Raw genomic sequence first — 20,447 nt, 5'->3', positions numbered from 1 at the left:
ACTGCATTATTTAAAGTCAGGGTCAGCCGAAGGGCAAGAGTTTGAAGAAGTAACTTAATTTTTAATTAAGGATTGTATTTAAAATACATATAGACCCTTTTAAAAGAGATTAAGTCAAAAGTATATGGCAATGGCAAGTTTGCTTCTAGTTCCTTTTAAATCTATAGTGGCTAAAAAATACCAATACAGAGAAATGAAAAATTCCTTTTGCCAAAGCCCTACGAGTTCAATGGAAAGATTCTTGCCTGATTCCAAAGGGCTTTGAATCTAAGACACTAGTTCCTGGACATTTGTCTGTTTCATTTATCTGAATATTATTTTTCCATGGAGAATCAATTGTGTTTACACCTTGGTTTGAAGTCCTCAAGTTGCTCTCATTGAATGGCATCTTCTATCTTAATTTACAGAAATCTAATATGTATAAAGGCTTGTTGTAATTTGGACAATATTTCTACTTAAAAGAAGACAATAATTAACAATTCCATTTACATTACTCAGTGTTAAATAATAATAAAGGAAATAATAATAATAATAAAGGGAATCTGTTGCATTTTGTCTTCAACGAAACATTTTGACTTGCAGCCAATATCTTTATTAGAAAACTTTTATGCATGACATTTCATGGGAATTAGCTTCTCTGTCTACAAGCCAGCGTTTCTAAGTGAGAACTACTAGTACCGTACTATTAAAATGTTGTTACGTCTTGTTTTAACATGCCTCATTATGAACTTGCCTCACATTTGCTATTGAATTTTAATTAAGAGCCATTATAATTGGTATTACTGAGAACTCTACATGTGAAATCAGCTGGAACTATCTAATCGTACTACTGTTTTACAGAAGTACGGAGTTGTGTGTTGAAATTCAAGTTTCATCATGGAAGTGTTTAGATTTTGTATTATAGTTCCTGCACTTGAATTTAGGTGTCAGTCATCTTGAGCAGCTATTTATTGTTCACCTCATTAGGTGAGCCTCACTTTTGTGACAGTTATAAACAAGATCAAGCTAGAGATTTCGTTTTTAATCCAGATTTTAATATTTGCCTACAGAGAGGTCAATGAGTGGACTCTCCTTAGTCATTCATTTTTAAATAACATTCGTTTACTGTTACACAATGAACAGTTGGCAGCAGGTGATACAGGGTTTGAAAATCACCTATGCAGGAAAAAAACATTTAGTGGCCAAGAAATTCCATGAATTATAAACCCCTAAATCAGTGGTTCTCAACCTTTTTTCATTTTTGGTTCCTAAAAAATGTTAAATGGAGTTATGGACCCCTTTGGAAATCTTAGACTTAGTCTGCTGACCCCCAGGAGACTGTAGACCACAGGTTGAAAACCACTATTCTATGGTAACAACAGCCTTTTGTGGACCCCCTCCATGGACCACAGATTGAAAACCACTGCCCTAAATCTCAGGTTGTCCTGAACATTCATAGTCAGCACTGATCTCTTGGGTTTTATCTCTCCCCTGACAGCAAAGTTCCTATATTAGCCACTCTGGCCACTGCTCCCTTCAGAGGAGTTTCAAAGTGCTGAACGGCAACCCTAGTATAATAATGTTGAGTGTGTTAGCATAGTCATATGCTAAACAGTCCCACGGGGCTCTGGGGAGGATCAGGATAGGGAGAACAGCCCAGTACAATAGTGCCCCTGTGAAGTAGTTTCCTTGGATTAGGGAAGAGAAGTCAATGCTGGGGGTAGCCCGCACTTCCATGTCACCACCATTCTGTGCCAGCCAGCCCAGACACACCTGACTGTGCCCCTCTCTAATTGCACCAATAGTTAGGATACCCAGTTGTATCATGTCTTCTTTCTAAAATGTTAGATTAACAGAAGAGTCACCCTAGCTTTGGACAGAGGCTAACTAAAGTCCACTTTCATATAATTTCCTTAGTTTGCAACACCTATCTACAGGGCCGGCTCCAGGCACCAGCTTAACAAGCAGGTGCTTGGGGCGGCCAAGGGAGAGGGGCAGCACCTGCGGCAATTCGGAGGCGGCAGGTCCCTCACTCCCTCTAGGAGCGAAGGGATCGCGGCTTTTTTTTTTTTTTTTTTTTGGTTGGGGGGGACGAAATTTCGGGCCCTGCCTATCTAGCACAGTAGAAGATAGTTAATGATGCAATAATAAATTATTTAGATAATGGCATAGAGAGTACACTTATAAAATTTGTGGACAATACCAACTGGGAAGAGTTGGAAGAGTTTTGGAGGACAGGATTAGAATTCAAAATTATCTTGACAAAATGTCAAAATGGTCTGAAATACATAGGATGAAATGCAATATGGACAAATGCAAAGAACTACACTTAGGAAGGAATAATCAGCTGCACAAATACAAAATGGGAAATGACTGTCTAGGAAGGAGTACTGCAGAAAGTGATCTGGGGGTTGTAGAGCATCACAAATTAAAGATGAGTCAGCAGTGTAATAGTGTTTCAAAACAACAAATATCTTTCTGTGATGTATTAGTAGGGGTGTTGTAAGCAAGACATGAGAAGTAATTATTCCACTCTACTCAGCGTTGATAAGCCTCAACTGGCGTACTGTGTCCTTTGGGAAAGATGTGGACAAATTTGAGAAAGTCCAAAGGAGAGCAACAAACATGGGTTAAAGGCCTAGAAAACATGACCTACAAGGAAAGATTGAAAAAACTGTGTTTCTTTAGTCTGAAGAAGAGAAGACCAAGAGGGAACATGATAACAATCTTCAAGTACATAAAAGGATGTTATCAAGAGGAGTGTGATAAATTGTTCTCCTTATCCACTGAAGACAGAAAGTAATGGGCATAAATTGTAGCAGGGAGATTTAGGTTAGATACTAGGAAAAACTACCTAACTATAAGGCTCATTAAGCACAGGAACAAATTATCTAGGGAGGTTGTGGGAACCTCTGTCATTGGAGGTTTTTAAGAGCAGGTTAGACAAACTCTTGTCAGCGATGGTCCCTAATACTTAGTCCTTCCTCAGTGCAGGGGACTGGACTAGATGACCTATGAAGGTCCCTTCCAGTCCTACACTCATATTACAGTTACTCCCACAGTGTCTTAAATAAAGGGGATTTTATTCTTAAATAATAATATCTAAAAATATTGATTCATTTTGTAATCATTCCAGTGCTTGCAAACCCTTTTAGAGAATATTATATGCAAACTACCTCTTACAGTAAAGTCTAATTAATATCAATTCTCCTTACCATATTGGTTGCACATGTTGTCAAAAATTAGATAGGAAAGCAAGGAAAGTCCTGTATCTGCCTAAAGATACAAACAAGTGACATAGTGTAACGGTATATAGTGCTTTCTCTGACATCTGCCAGCTCCTCCCCACCTTTCAGATTAGGAAGGGGAACACTACATTTCTCCCCACCAACTGTAAGCCCCAGCAGAGGGAAACAGTCTGAGGCTGTTATTAATGCAGCTGAGCACATTCACTGTTCCTCCCCTAATGATCAGTTGCTTAACTAGGCAGGGAGGAGGCAGCTGCAGTTGTAGCTTCCTGTAACCGGGGGCCTCTCTGTCCATCTGCGGAGCAAGCAGTAGGCTACCCTCTGGAGCCACGGGCCCCTTCCTCTCAGTCACTAATTTGTGTGTTTTACTTAGAATAACTTCATGGCCTCATAAACTACTTTGATGAAGTGTAGTGTATACATTTTTCTCCAAAAATGGCATCTAAATTTATGTGAACTGGTTTATAGCTGTTATTACCCTGGTGGTAGGAAAATTGCACACAATTTTAGCCATTTCCACGTTGTAATGAAAAATTACAGATTCATTTGAAAATTATCTGATTCTTTTTGCAAGAAGTTTATACTGTAAAATAAACTAATGTATTCTCAAGTGAAAACCGCTTTAATAGATTCAGAGATTATAAAGCCATCAGCTACTGTCACCTCTTATATAACACAATCTTGATTCTAACATCTTGATTTTGATTTTTTTTCAACTTGACTTTGAAATAGCCAAGGAATTTTGGTTTGAAAATTTGCTGCAGACCTACAATCACTGCAGAAGATTCATATTATTCATAAATACTGGAAGTTGCTATTTTAGTTATATTACCTTTATTATTACAAGGGGAGGGATAGCTCAGTGGTTTGCGCATTGGCCTGCTAAACCCAGAGTTGTGAGCTCAATCCTTGAGGGGGCCATTTAGGGATCTAGGGTAAAAATCTGTCAGGGACAGTCCTTGGTCCTGCTGTGGAGGCAGGGGACTGGACTCAATGACCTTTCAAGGTCCCTTCCAGTTCTATGAAATAGTATGTCTCCATTTAAAAATTATATTTACTTTTTATCAAAATTATACATAGTTTATTAATTAACTTGCATTATACTCATTTTTGTAACCCATTCTAACAAAGTGTGGATCTTTGTCCCCCTCTAGTGGCTGATTCATATAAGAGGATAAGAGTCTACTACAGCTATCACCTAAGAAATTGCTGCTTTTATATGGAGTAATAGAGGCTTTGCTTTTAGTTCTGCAGATCCAAGGTTCAAACCCTGTAGACAGCCTAAGTGACATAGTTTATAATTTCATATTATATACTATAAAATCATACATATTTAAACCACGGGGGTTTTTTAAAAAGGGGGGAAATTCAACTTAAATAAAATTTGCATTTCATGAGTTTTAGGCAAAACTATAAAGGAAAAGGAAATTATTATCTGAGCTTTTAAATATAAATTTCAATCCTTCTAAAAAAATAAATAAAGATTTCTTTAAGATCCCAAATCATTAAGTGAGGCTTTGGTCTTGTGCTGGCACTCTGCCCAAGGGTAAATTTCACCGTAATACAATATTTGACTGAATAATAGATTTTAAAATTACAACTAAAATTATTTATAATTATTTTCCTCCTTCCCCTGCTGTGCCTTCCAAGAACCTCAGGATTATGTGTGATGTCACTGATAGCCGTAGCCAGGAGTATAAGAAATTCAGGTTTTGGACTGTTCTGTTCAGCCAAAAGCAATATCCAGAGCTGCTCTCCCATAAGTACCGCCACAAGTCTGACTAACCATGCAACTATAGAGGCTCTTCGCTACTCCAGGGGAGAACATCTCCCTCAGAAGCGGCAGCATAATGCTAAACTGAGAGCCCGAACCTGACTCCGGTCTGATTACCATATGGCAACTGAGCTCATGGGAATCACACCAGAGATATACTGAACATGCTCAATACTTTCTCTGATATTCCAGGCTGGAGGAAGTGAGTTGTTCAGGGGAAAGACATTGTAAAGGGGCTCTGGGGCCTAAAGATTATGTCTCTTTTCCTGGCACTTCAATTCCAGAGTTCAGCCATGGGTTTAAAAAGAGATCTAACAAGCCCAAATTTGCCTCCTAGACCGAAGTTCCCCCCCACTCACATACCGCTGAGCACTGAGGAAGCTCACACTGATGATGGGGAGAGGGGTGGTTGAGTGATCTCATACTCCAATTATGGGATAGAACCTGTGAAACAACAGTGTGGTAGAGAGGGCCACTCCACCCTCTCTGGGAAATTGGAGCAGGAAACCCTCACTTCCACCAGCCACCCACAGAGAGTAAATGCCATCCTTAAGCACCAAGCAGTTAACTGATTTTTTTACTGGTAGTTTTGGGCTCCTTGGCCCAGCTCCCCAGGTCTCCTTGGCGTACCTGGGATTCAGGAAAAGGACTTGGATAGCAAGTGGCAGTTATATAACCAGTTTCCTACAAGCAACTGCAAAACTCCCTGTAGCAGAGGATAGTGTGTGTGCTGAGAGATTGATTTTGGTTGAAAAGTGTTGTCAGATGTCAATGGTGTTATCTATAGCTATCGGAGAAATACAGAAACCTGAAACAGTTGTAAGGCCAGATTTTCAAAAATGGACTCTTCTTCTGGATGCAAAATAATTTAGGGAATTTAGGTATTTAAGCAGCTGATTTCACCTATAAACTCTGACTTTTGGGTATCTAAAAAACTTGCTTTGTACCTGAAAGTTGTCATTTAAGAAATTAAACAGTTCCATAGAACTGAAGACATAAATTTGGAAAGGACGGTGACATAAGTACTTTGTGTTTGTCACTGCTGGACAACTTGATTCAAATAAAAAATTAGACTATCAAGACAAAGAGGTATGCAGGTCTTAATCAGTCTTTCTCCCCTTCTATTAGAGCCAAATTCTGAAATGCTCACTCACTGAATAGCATCTATCTGAAAGTGTTACTCCATTGATTACAATGGAGTAATTTACAGAATAAGAGGATACTCAGTAGGAGCACAAGTAACAGAATCTGACCCTTCATGATTTGGGAACCCCAAGTTTATTTCTTGAAAAAACAGAGTCATTCTCTCACCTTTATCTCTGCTTCATTGTGCCACAGTTTTTCAAGATCCCTATGTGAAGAGCTACTAAGGCAAAGAAGCGTTGTTGGGGGATCTCTGAACCACGTAGACTGCAACAATAAAGGACAAGGAAGCAAAATCAATATTACCACTTTAAATTTCCTTTCTTATGAGGTGTTGTCAGCAAATTTTAATGTTACATTAGCATAGTCCTTATCTAATTTGTTTCCATTACTGCTGAGAACTTGCCTTCTGTGCTCCTCTCAGTGGGAGGCAGACAGAAATACTTTGGTTATAAAAAACAGGGGGCTACGTGATGAATTCTGTGCCCCCTGCAATATCCTGTTGATCCTTTCCCCTGTGCAAAAGGATTTTTTTCGTGTGCGTGATCAAATTATTTAATATGAGTGAAATGTAAAGCTAGCATTTTCCTGATATTTTAATAGAGTTAAAATGTATATAATCTGTATGATATTCAATACCGTTATATTATATGTGATGTTATACTCTTTGTTTTAAAAGCTGCAAAAGCCAAATTGTTACTGTGGAGTGATGGGTTCCACAGTCTTTGAAGTCCAGGGGAGATGGCAGGTGCAGAATTTGGATCTGTAGCTGGCCACCGTTATAATGATTCACATATCGTTGATAAATTATCACAATGCTTATCCAGTGAATTGTGTCAAAACGTGTAACAAAATTGTATAACAGATGTCTTCTCTATGGTATATTTCTATATGCAATCCAGAAATGTTGAAACTTAAAATACAAAAGTATTTCCTTTACATGTTAGGCATTATCAAAGGAGTCCTAGTCCAAGAAAAAACGAGTCCTAGAACAGAAAGAGAAAAAAGTTTGGGATAGAGAAAAGAATATGTTCAAAAAAGGCAAGGAACTGCTTTTACTTAGGCTTAAATACTTTAACAAGGTTATTGGTGTAAATGAGGAAAGTTATTGTGCTGTATTATTGTTGCATTTAGCCTTGGAAGTGTAAGTGTATCTCTGCTGTCCCGGGTACTGCCACCCACTTAACACTTTATGATACACTTTTAGGCATGAACTTCTGGAAGAAGCTCGGAGAAAGGGATTGCCTTTTGCACAGTGGGACGGGCCTACAGTGGTTGCGTGGCTGGAGGTAAGTGTTAAGAGGAGAACTTGGAAACATGGATCTTATTCACAGAACTTCTGTATTTATGTTACCCTCCCAAACTCTAAGAGACAGTATTTGGAAAGAAAGTTTGAATGTTTCCTTTTCTTACTTTCTATTAGCTGTAGTATCACTGCCAGCTGCAGGTGGATAAAGGGTGAGGGGCTGAGACAGAAACTGCCGAGAGGGAGATAGAGGCAGGTTGGATGGAATGGGGGCAAAAAAAAAGGTTGATTACCTCTGAATAATGCTACCCTAGAAAAACTGCAATTGAACACTGGGTTCCTGAGTCTCAATATTCCTCTGTCAGTAAGTGTCTAGGAAACCCACTGTCAGAGTGTGTCTGTCTCTCTTATTTCTCCGAGTGGCAAATATGTGTAGAGGATCTTACCCTCACAAATAGTATGTACTCATATAATTTAAAGACTTTTCATAACACATAAGTACAAGGCAGGCAAATTAAGGCAAACTTAATACTGGCATTTGCTAAATTTTCATTGCTTGACTGTCATCTTAGTGTTCTTTAAACATAGTTATTTGGTGTGTAATATACATATGTATAGCTTGGATAAATCTTAAGAGCTGTGAGCTTCCTAAACTAATGCTGATAAAGTGTCTCAATCTTGATCTGCATCCTCCTTGCTTGGAACAATGGGTATACACTTTTCCGAGACACTATTTGTGTCACACTAAGTGGTTGTTTCTGATGTAGATAAGTGTCTGCTATAGAGCTGATTAAGACCTGTACACTCCTTTTTACCCTTTAACTTTGAATCAAGTTCTACAGAAGTAAAGAACTCAAACTTAGGCCACTCTCCTTTCCAAATTGCTGTCTTCTGTTCTAAGGAGCTGTTTAAGTGCAAACTAAGTGGAGTGTTTGGCTTGGAGAGAGTCTGAAAAGGAGAAAAATCTAATTTATTTAAAGAATACATGTATAGAAAATATGAGAGAAGATGCATTATGAAGCTATGCATAAATTTTTCATAGTCCTTTGGCTAAGATCAGTTGTGTTGACAATTCTATATCTGGGCCCTGGACTCAATCTGCATACATGTCCCTATTAAGCTTTACATGGCAATTTAACTGGGTATAGATAGTGCTTTAAAACTCAGTCCTGTATGTGTGGTGTGGGGCACTTCAAAGAGGGGACTGTGCATCAAAAAGAGACCCAGTCTCTCCCTAAGCTTCTTGATATACCATATTTCAGCACAGCCTGCTCCCTACAGTGCTCTTTTGTAGACCAGTGTATGGTGGAGAGACAGGGATCCATTTCCTCCCAGACTCTCCCCATCCTCTTTGTACTCCTCATGGGGCATATGGAGGATCTGACTAAACTCCCCTGGGCACTGGAACTGTGATGGTAGCGACCCATTATGTAGGCCATCTGAGGTGTGGGCTATTTGCCCTCCCCCCGACCCTTTGTGCACCTGTCCCAGTCTGGCTCTTCAGAATGTCTTCATTTTCAAAAACAATGAGTGATATGTTTTTTTAAAATCACTGAACTGCAGCCAGAAGGGTTAGTATTCTTGAAGTGTGGTTTAGGCCTCCATATAGCTGAGAATTTTTATTTATCCTCAACACTTAGGTTTAGCACTAAGTAACTGGTCCCCTGACAGACTATGATGATGAGCAAGTTACAGTGGTACCAGTGACAAGCCATCAGAAAATTTCACTCCTACTATGGAAAAGGACAGTATGAAACTCAGTGACATCCAAGAGTAAAGTCTATGTCTGTCTATTTTCATGCAAAATTTCCAGTTTTTACTTGTTGATTTTTAATATGGTAAAAATGGGAATTTTCATAAGATTTGAGAACAATTCGGTGATATTTTCAGTCATTCTGAGAAGTCCTGCATTAGTGAATGTTGTAATGCTTGACAGAATATCATATTAGGTCTACATCTGAAGCAAATACTGGAGGGAGAGGAGGAATCTTGCCATTTTGCCTTTTCATAGCCCCTATTCTAATGAAACATGCCAAGTAATCCTTACAGATAGCTGCCTCCCGGATCATCCCTTGAAGCATCGGGCAGTTTTTGTGCACTACAGCTTGGTACCAGGCACAACACTGCCCAAAAGGATGCAAAAGGGCACTCCATCAGCCTTGGGGAGTTGGAGGAAATTCCAAAAGGATAAGGTGTTGTACCCAAGTCTGCACCTGTGGAAAAATAAGTTTTCTCTATACTGAGCATTTTTAGCTCTTTGTAGATCCTGGGGTTCCCTGCCCCCTCCCCCCATCATATGAAATTTATCACACAGCTCTCTTCATGGTACAGATTTCCAACCTGATGGTTTAGGTCTAATGTTCAGTATTTCATTTCAATGTAGGAGTTTGGTAAATCAGACACACTTCTACCTGTCCCTGATGGCTGTCCAGGTGCATATGGATTAACCAATGCCATGTTTAAAAATTTTTCCATGCCTACATTTTCTCTCTTGGTAAAACAGCTTCTAATATCCAAAGACATTGGAGAGGATTTAGAGTTACATTTTCAAAATTATATGTTAATTTTGAATGTTCAACTTGAGACACACAGAACATGATTTTTCAGAGGTGTGGCGCATGTGAAGCTCCCATTTACTTCAGATAGAGCTGCAGATGCTTAGCACCTATGAAAATGTTTCTAGCTCAAACAGGAATTGTTCTAACTCAAACAGGAATTCTTCTAGGTCAAACAGGAATTATTTTAGGGAAGTTCTATGGACTGTGTTAGGCAAGAGATCAGACTAGTTCACAGTGGACACTTCTGGCCTTGGAATCTATTAATCTATGAAAATCCAGACCTAGTATCCTGAACTGGACACCCAAAAGTAGTGAATAATCTTGAAAATGTAATCCTTAAGTGGTACGGTATTATCAGTTCCATGCTGATGGGTGTGGTATAGGAAACAGAACAGAAAAGAATATTTGTACACTACCACTAGCTAATGCATTCATTTGAAACATGCTTTTTTACACCTTATATTTGAAAAGTACAAATTTCTCAAGTTGGGCACCCAAAATCACTAGTCAAGTCTGAAAATGTTGTCAAGTTATGTCTTTTGGTCCTCCTTCTGCACATTTCATTATAATTGAATGTATTTCATACTGTGACTAGGAGCTCCCTGGATATTGGGGAAGGGGGTTTGGTTTTTTGGGAGGACCGTGTTTTGGAGGGTTCACATATGTATTTCTTTAATATGGAATTCTTTCCTGTGGATAAGAAGACCTGGGTGTTCTTGCAATCACAATAAGGTGACACAACAGGCAGTGTGTTTTTGCATGCCTAGAAGAATGCAAAACAGTTGAGCACAGTTCAGTCTTATGGTCAGTCTCTGCTCATAAGAGGTCAGGAAAAGAATAGTAGGACTTTTGCAGGCAGGGATTTTGAGTGGCTCTGAAAACACTTTGCATATGTCTACACTTTGAGCTGGAGGTGTAAATTCTGAGGAGGTTGCGAAGGCTAGGACTATAACAGCGTTTAAAAGAGAACTGGATAAATTCATGGTGGTTAAGTCCATTAATGGCTATTAGCCAGGATGGGTAAGGAATGGTGTCCCTAGCCTCTGTTTGTCAGAGGGTGGAGATGGATGGCAGAAGAGAGATCACTTGATCATTGCCTGTTAGGTTCACTCCCTCTGGGGCACCTGGCATTGGCCACTGTCGGTAGACAGGATACTGGGCTAGATGGACCTTTGGTCTGACCCGGTACGGCCGTTCTTATGTTCCAGTTCAAGGAAACATACCTGTGCTAGCACTCATTGATCTAGCACACTCAAAATAGGGTGTAGCAGCCACGGCGCAAGGGGCTAGCCACCCTGAGCACAACCCATCCAAGATGCTAGGTGAGTACTCAGGGCAGCTACCCTATCAGTGGCCCATGCTGTTGTGGGTATACTCAATGTTCCACACACTAGCTGTCATTGAGCTAGTGCAGGTATGTCTCCTCAAGCTGGAATATAGACATACCCTAAGAAACATGCCTGTATTCGACATTCCTGGTATGGTTATGGAACACTAGAGAGCTAATGTGAAATCTCCAGTCGTGCTCAGGTCCAGAATTCCGAAGCCATTTCACAACATCAAAATCACTTTTTGATCACACTTTTGCCTGTGCAATGCCTGAATCTGCATGCGCAAAAGGGCCTTTCACAAACTGGTGATTTGAGTACTTGAGTATTACCATAGTAATTCACGTGGCAGGTGTCTTAATAACTAAATCATGTATGAAATCTCAGAAATTGAGTTCTAGTGTCTTAAACTGGTGACTTTTTTCTCAACAGCTGTGGTTGGGAATGCCTGCATGGTATGTTGCTGCTTGCCGTGCAAATGTGAAGAGTGGAGCCATAATGTCTGCTTTGTCTGATACTGAGATTCAGAGAGAAATTGGAATCAGCAACCCTCTCCATCGCTTAAAGCTCCGACTAGCAATCCAGGAGATGGTATCACTTACGAGTCCATCAGCTCCTCCCACTTCTAGAACAGTGAGTCACGTTCAGTTAACTTTCTTTCTCACACTTGACACTGTGTCAAAATCCATAGCAAAAGTTGTGTAGTACAAACCAAATCAAAATCAGTCTGAATTGTCCTGAAGAGAGTGGAAATGCCTTTCCTTGCTTGTTGATCACTGATACTTTCCTGTAAAAAATACATTTTTAACATCGTGCTTCTGATTAACCTTGACATTACCTCAGTGATCAATATGAGAGAAGGGCAAACCTCAAAATGCTCACACATGCTATGCATAGATACCTAATGTTTGGAAACTTACTTGTACTTTTGCAGGTATTATATTTTCCCCTTTCTCCAAGTCACATCCTCTCCCTAAATGAACCAGATACTTTTCCTGCCCTGGCTCTTTCCTCCCATAGAATATTCTTGCCTCTCCCTCCTTCTACCTTTTTCAGTTATCCCCCAGCCTGGATCTGCTGTATCCTCCTGCTTATCTTTCCTTCCTAGGAGAGGCAGCAAGAGTATGTGGCTATGTAGTGAGAAGAAGGAAGAGAGATAGAAAGTGTTTTATTTTCTGTGTATAATGGTGTGGGTGATGGGAGAAGAGAGAGCAGGCAGGAGAAGAGTGCATATAGGAGAGAGAATGAAAGTGATGGGAAGAAGCCTGTTTGAAAGAAAGCAAAGGTGAGAAATGGAAGTGAATTTGAGAGGGTGAGAATCCTGTGTGTGTTATGGTAAGAGTGTGCATGGAGGTGGGGAGACGGAGAACAAAGGGGCCATGCTGGTGGGGAAAGAAATAAAGAATGGGAGTTAGGAAGGGAGAGAATCATGAGACAGATGGTGAACGCTAAGAAATAGATGACTGGAAGTAAGGTGAGAAAGCTGGGCCTAGAAAGAGATATTGGAGGTCAGAGAAAGAGAAAAGGAGCTTGGACTGATGGGAATTGTGCAGAAGAGGTGAAGGGAAAAGGCTGAGAGGTAGAGACCCTGAAGGAAAAAAGGGTAGAAAGAAAGTCAAGAGAGGAGAACAGTAGGCAGCAGGAAAAAGAGATGAAGCAAATTAATCAAAGTGAGAGAAAAGGGGAGAAAAGAAAGAAATGGAAAAACCTAAGACAACACTCACATTTAAGGATAGTATAAGTATAAGTATTTATTTCCCTATGCTGTATAGTATTTTCCTGTCAGAAAAGGGGAAGCTGATTGAAAATGAAGGGGGTCCGAGGCAACATGCTGCCTGGGAAGGGGAGACATTGGAATACTAACACTTTCCCTTCTCCATTTGGGCACTGAGCAGGGGCGGCTCCAGGCACCAGTGCAGCAAGCGCATGCCTGGGGTGGCCTGACGGTCGCCATGAGGGCGGCAGTCAGGCTGCCTTCGGCAGCGTGCCTGCGGGAGGTCCACCGGTCCAGCGGCTTCGGCGGCAATTCAGCGGCGGGTACGCCGAAGGTGCGGCACCGGCGGACCTCCCGCAGGCACGCCGCCGAATCCGCGTTACAGGCAGACCTCCCGCAGGCGCGCCGCCAAAAGCCGCCTGACTGCCGTGCTTGGGGCGGCAAAATACATAGAGCCGCCCCTGGCACTGAGCCTTTGTTTGGATCAGCATCCAAAAGTCCGGATGCTTATTCAAACCCCTGTATACAAACCTCTTGAGTCTGCAAAGTGAGTTTTGAACTTTCTAGAGATTAAGCTATTTTGTAGCCTCTGCTACATGTTAATTTTAGTCAGATGCAAATACAAGTACAGTTAGTTTTATGTAAATTGTTTTCAGGTCTATAAGTGGAAGCTGGGCTGAAATATGGAGACAGAATTAAGGGGATTTTTAAATGTGCAGTGTAATATATTACACTTGTTCTTTCATTGAAGAGATTGTTTGAACAGTGAGGATATTTGAATATTTCTCTACCTTCTCTTAACTTCCATATTCTTAACTTCTTAATTTCCATATTTTAAATGCTCAATGATAATGAACTGTGTTGCACATAAATTTTAAATCTATTGCTGAGTAATATAATATAAGGAAACAATTGCAGACACAGATCTGAGCAAGTGAATTTTATCTGTCATAGTGAAATGTATCTTGAACAAATAGTAGTTGTAAGTCACTGCATGATCAGGTGGCTATAAGACTTTTTACAGCACTGCTCAATTTTCTGCTGTCATGATGTCATATACAACTTGCACCACTTGATCTGCACAATCAGTTTTTCTATAGAATGCCCATACTGGTGGTTTTTGATCCCTATGATATTTAAACATCTTTTAGAGGTTTATTTATGCAATCAAAATATGTCAGCTATTACAGTAACTGCTAAGGGCCAAATTCTGTTACTCTTACTTTGAGGAGGACCTTATTCCTCCAGTGAGATGATTTCTACTACTCAGAGTGCTCCTCCTTGAAGTGGTACTATCCAAGGTACTGCTATCAGTAACCTGGCCCTAAGAATCTGGCAAATGTACTCAAAATCTGATGGCTTTCCTCATTCAACGATGAATCTTGTTCTCATTGAAGACAATAGCAAAAACCATGATGACTTAGGGTAAATTTTCAAACAAACACACCTAAGTACCATTTTCAAAAGTGGCTCAGGCACTGAGAAGTCTGAGTTTATTGAGAGTCAAATTTTACCCTGAACATCTCGGTTTCTCTATTCCCATTACTGAGGCACCTTTAAAATATATAGTTACATAGCTCAAGAAAAGCATTGACATTTACCTGATGAGATGTCACATATTCAGGCTAGAAATATTAGGGTAGATTGGGCTTTTTGCATTTAGCCCTGAGGGATGGATGGCACGCAGCTGTACCGTGAGTCAGAAGTCCTCTGTCCTCTCTCTTTCTCCAGAAGGAAGTTAATTTACTGCAGCCTTTGACCTTGTGTGCTCAGCCAGCTCTTGAACCCCCTTACTTCCCTGCCTGGTCACACGGGGGCAAGTCAGACTCTAACCCTTATTAAAAACAATGGCATGAGGGGGAAAAGCGAACATTTTTAAAAGAAATTCTTCAAGAATGTTTGACATACAGAACTGTAGGGAAATGGATCTTATGTTACATCACAATGCAACTGCAGTATGTGTGCAGAATTTTTAGGCTGGAAATTCATCACCACATTAGAACTCTCCTCAGGATTCAGTTACCACATAAAAGCTTACGTCGGCTCTTTGTGTGATATACTTGCTTTAACTGTTATTCTTTCCTTTTTAATGGTATTCAGAGAATTTCCACCACATTAGGAGTAAGACATTTCATCCACCACTTCTGGTTAATAAACAATCATCTGTTAAGATCTTAGTGAAGAAAGATGTAAAGCAAGTTGTCTAAAGCTCTCTCTAGTTGCAGTTCGATTGAGGCAAGAACATGGTTGTGCTGATTGTGATGCTATACGCTGTTAACTTACAGTGGTGCTGCCTTTCTTCTTTAACACTGCTTACCTAATGTGGATTCTACCTGCTTCCCTGTGGGCCTTGTTAACAGCCCTCAGGCAATGTTTGGGTGACCCATGAAGAAATGGAAAATCTTGCAGCTCCAGCCAAAACGGTTAGTCTTTCCAATTTTATTTAAACAACAGTGATATTTATTTTAATGCCAAGAACACAACTGAAGTGTATGTAGTTGTTTACAATTGTCAGATCACCTGTAGACTGTTTCTCAAATATAAAGTTAGAAAAAACATAACAGTTCCCTAAAATATAAAATACCAAATGTATTACAGTCACAGAGACTATATTAACTTGCACACAGTACTGAAATTTCACTGTACAGCTGTAGTTTCATTTTCTGAAACATTAATTTGAATGTCACGCTCTGTTGAATATGAAGGAAGAGTGTTTAATATAAGGGAGCACTGTCAATTTGAAATCTAGTCTGTTAAAAATGAGTCTATAGCAGTTTCAGTACTGCCCTTGCCCCTAAGCCTCCTTGCCAGTATCACTTTAAATAGAAGTTTGCAATAATGATGACACTGAGAGATGTTAATCTAGAGGAAGCCTAAACAGTATGTAATCAGGACAAAAATGCTTTAGCTAGAATTCTCTCTTTGAAAACCAGACCAAGTTGTTCACATTTCTGGGACTTAGGGTGACTATTGTGCCATTGATTTTTTGGCAAATGTCTTACTGATTTTGATAGAGACTTAAAATGTATGGCAATATGTATCCCCCAGTCAATGGCTCAGATTTTTTTCATTCCCCAAAACCTCAGAGTTAGAATTATATTTTTGTTTTCAAAGGTAAGATTGTTCTATGCCAGCATGAGACCATGTTTGTAAGCAATTAACTAAGCTTAAAAAGAAAGATGTATGAAACCTTATCTTCAGTTCAGAATAATTTATGGTTAGCCCAGCCCATAAATGGCAGGGGAGGTGCTAAATCTACATTTTAATGCAGCAAAGATGGATTTGTTACACATTTTCATTTGCTGTAATGTTTTACATATTCACTATAAATTTCACGGAGTGATTTCCTTACCAATTATTTTTTACAACCAAGCTGCCTCTCAGCTTTATCATTATTGGTAAAGAAAACACTAACACAATAACAACACCTTTAGCACCAACAAACAGAGCTAGCCCTGGAAAATTGACCAGGAAAAAACAACATACTTTTGGTACAAGAAAGTGAGTGGCTTTATTGCAATGTGTTGTACAAAATGTTACTGTTAACAGAATTGAATGAAACTGTTACTTTGCCCGTTGAGTATGTGCAAGTCAAACACGAGAGCTTTACAAGTCTTCACAGATCTGAATCAGGGCAAAATTTCAACCATTCTGCTTGTAAACGCAGCTTTACATTATGAATGTTTTGAGACTTTGCTGAACAAAACAGTGGGTTACCCCTAATTTGCAATATTTTGAGGCAAAATGGCAAAATTTTGACTTTAGTAGCTGCTTTTGTAAGGGAGTTTGAGATGAACTTGTAAAATTTCACAAAACTATGAAGATGTTTTTATATCTTTAATATTTTCTTGATTTGTCAGTACTAAGAAGTTTTTTACTCAACCTTAATTATAATGGTGTCAGTTTTGTAGTTTAGCTAAGCAGTTTGCCATTGACACTAGGTCAAATGCATTATCAGCATATTTATTTGTACATTTTTCTTTGTACTAGAATTGTTAACATTTGCATTATAATCACCTTTTGCTTCTTGACTTGTGTTTTTTGTATTTTTACCTGCTTTTCTAATGGCTCCTTGCTGATAATACAGAAAGAGTCTGAGGAAGGCAGCTGGGCCCAGGTATGAATCTTTTGACTTTACACTTTTTGGGATGGAAGACTAATAATAATTTAATTAACATAGTAATAGAAAACCTTGTAACATTTTATCAGCTATTGTATGAATCTAATGCTGTGATTTCCTCCTACTAGTTTAAGTATAATGAGTATCTTTTACATTTTTAATTCAAAGAAAATCTTTTCTAGACAGGTTTGTTACATAAAACATAGACAGCATATTTGCAGCAAATATTTTCCTTTATATAAATTGCTATGATATTTTGTAACCAGATATTTTAAGGAGACTCAACACAATCCTTTATTTTGTGCATATATACTTTGCACACATATCCATTATATGCACTAGTATGATTTGCTTTTGCTTGGGATGATGAGGTAGTAAAACACAACACACTAGTAAGCAGAATAATGGCAATGGCTGCAAATGCCTTGTTACTCTGCAGTCCCTAATGCTCATAAAGAATGCGTATGTCTGCTACATGACCTCGACACCAGCAAGATGCAGCTCCCAACCATACCGGTATTGGTTAGAAACGTGTTTGCTCACAAGGGATGGGGGATGTATATGCAGGCACGCCGACAGGGGAGGACAAATGGGGCAATTGCCCAGCAGCCCGGGCGATTTAAAAGGGCCCAGGGGCCCCTGGCCACTGCTGCAGTACCGGTGGCCGGGAGCCCTGGGCCCTGTTAAATCGCCTGGGCAAGCCACAGGGCTCCTAGGTGCGCGTGGGGTGGTACCGGCAGCGGCAAAGGCAGCTGACCCGGCATGTAGAAGCCCTGGCCGTGCGGAAGAGCGTGCTCAGCAGCTTGCTGAGCGCCAGCAGCGCAGTCAGCAGCAGCTCAGGCCCACTGCGTGTTCTGCCCTGGGGCCCGGAATTGCTGTCGGTGGGCCTGTGTACATGTAGTCAGTAGTAAGGCCCTGCATGCCTCATTATCCTTCCCACACTGTCCTTAGCATACCTTTTCCTAAACACAGGCCCAAGTTTGGGGCAATTAGGTCACAACACACTGAGTTTATGTGCTGCTTATCCAGATGGGATATTAATGTCAGGCTATTGTGAAGGGTGCAGGTACGGTTCCTGTTCCTACTGGCAATGTCTTTCAAACCCTACTAGCACAGAAAAGACCTCTCTTGTTCTGGCTACCAGTGTCTGTGGAAGGCCATCCAAGTCACAGAGATGGCATGCTTCCCCTTCATGACGAAACAATCAGTAAACTATGGGGGAGAAAGGATGATAGGTCAGCTGAAGGCATCCTGACACCATCCTGTGGTTGGTTCATAGTAAACTTGGATCCTCATTTATATATATGTGCTGCAGGGGTAACTGAAGGTACAATCAAGTGCCTGCACAATTTTTGTATACATTTTTGGAGGTTCTTTGTGTGTGTCATTTATAGAATACGGGATCAGATTTTTAAAGGTATTTAGGCACCTAACTCCCATTGAAATCAATGGGAGTTAGGTGCCTAAATATCTCTAAAAATCTGGGTCTAGATGCTCTGCACGTAAAGTCTACAACCATCATGTACTTCACATATGGAAGCTGAAAGGCCCTATTAATTACACTAAAGGCTAAATGCCCAGGAACTACTAGAAAGAATACCCTTTGCAAATTGTGTTTAGGATCAACAGTCAGAGCAGACTGGCTTCACTTTGATAACCCAAAGTGGAGCATGCTGAGATGACACAGCTATCAAGGAAATTGTGCTAGTTCTTGGAGCTGAACCATTAATGTAGAAGCTTTTCAGTATATTACACAGTTTCAAAGATTTATTTTATTAATTATTATTATTTTATTTGAAAACCACACCATATACTACCAAGTCCATTTAAATCATAGATCACCGTATTGTAGGATTGGAAGGAACCTCAGTAGGTCATCTAGTCCAGTCTCCTATGCTGAGGAAGGACTAAGTATTATCTAGGTCATCCCTGACAAGTGTTTGTCTACCCTGTTTTTAAAAATCTCCAAGGACAGTGATTCTATCAACCTCCCTAGGTGACTTGTTCCAGTGCATAACTACCCATATAGTTAGGAAATTTTTCCTAATGTCTGAACTAAATCTCCCTGTTGCAGTTTAAGCCCATTACTTCTTGCCCTGTACTCAGTGGATAAGGAGAACGATTTATCACCCTCCTCTTTTTATAATAATTACATACTTAGAATCATAGAATATCAGGGTTGGAAGGGACCTCAGGAGGTCATCTAGTCCAACCCCCTGCTCAAAGCAGGACCAATCCCCACACAGATTTTTGCCCCAAATTCCCCCCTCAAGGATTGAACTCACATCCCTGGGTTAGGAGGCCAATGCTCAAACCACTGAGCTATCCCTCCCCTCTTGAAGACTGTTATCATGTCCCCTCTCAGTCTTCTCTTCTCCAGACTAAACAAACACAGTCTTTCCTCATAGGTCATGTTTTCTAGACCTTTAATATTTTTTGTTGCTCCCCTCTGGGTTTTCTCCAATTTGTCCACATCTTTCCCAAAGTATGATGCCCAGAACTGGACACAATACTCCAGTTGAGGCTTTATCAGTACTGAGTAGAGTGGAAGAATTACTTCTCGTGTCTTACTTACACAGTGATGCAAGTAGATTTTAATTCTTATCGGTACGTCTAGGCGACTCATGGGAGGGACACAAAGGGGGGCAACAGCTAATGGGGGGGCATGTAACCGCCCATGTGACTCCTCCCCGCCCCCAGCCCGCCAGGCTCTCCCCATCCCACGTTACTGGGGTGGGCTCTGTCATCCCGTTGCGCCGGATACGGATTTCTGAACTGCAGGGCTCCCGGGAACCGCAGGGGCAAAAGGAGCACTGGCGGCCCCATGCTGGCAGCACCTCCAGTGCAGCTGTACTGCCCCCAGCCCTGACCTCCGGCGGGGCTGTACAGACACTAGACAGGAGATGCAGCTGTGTGGAAGGGCTGGGGATGGGGCTGGGGGTGATACAGCTGTGGTTCCTGGGAGCCTTGCACTTCTGAAAATGGTTCTTTCTGGTACAAGGTACTGGCAATAAATATCTTAATGGTACGGTGTACCTGACTGTACCTGCTTACTTGCACCCAGGGCAACTACTGTTTTTGCCGCCCCAAGCAGTGCGCCGAATTGCCACCGCGGATGGCGGGGGCAGTCTGTGTGCCGTTAGGGCAGCACGCGCGTTTCCGCGGCAGTGGCAATTCGGCAGCAGCTTCTGTCTTCAGCCGGAAGTCAGAAGCCGCCGAATTGCCACCGCGGGCAGCTGAACATAGAAGCTGCAGCCGAATTGCCGCCGCCGCGGAAACGTGCGTGCTGCCCTAACGGCACACGGACTGCCCCCGCCGTCCGCGGCGGCAATTCGGC

General features: G+C 40.9%; 1 protein-coding gene across 1 annotated transcript in view; it reads left to right on the top strand.

Annotated features, from left to right (window-relative positions):
- The window catches only part of PPFIA2 (PTPRF interacting protein alpha 2), a 624,013-nt gene that overhangs the window by 577,611 nt on the left and 25,955 nt on the right, over positions 1-20,447 (top strand). The window contains exons 24-27 of the mRNA XM_026648822.1: positions 7,352-7,433; positions 11,709-11,909; positions 15,351-15,413; positions 17,078-17,107. Coding sequence (XP_026504607.1) covers positions 7,352-7,433; positions 11,709-11,909; positions 15,351-15,413; positions 17,078-17,107 — 376 coding nt within the window. The remainder of the gene's footprint in view (positions 1-7,351; positions 7,434-11,708; positions 11,910-15,350; positions 15,414-17,077; positions 17,108-20,447) is intronic.

The sequence above is a fragment of the Terrapene carolina genome, unplaced genomic scaffold (assembly GCF_002925995.2).
Source record: "Terrapene carolina triunguis isolate 2854851 unplaced genomic scaffold, T_m_triunguis-2.0 Scaffold68, whole genome shotgun sequence".
In the NCBI taxonomy this organism is placed as follows: domain Eukaryota; kingdom Metazoa; phylum Chordata; order Testudines; family Emydidae; genus Terrapene; species Terrapene triunguis.
This window is presented reverse-complemented; position numbering and strand designations above follow the sequence as displayed.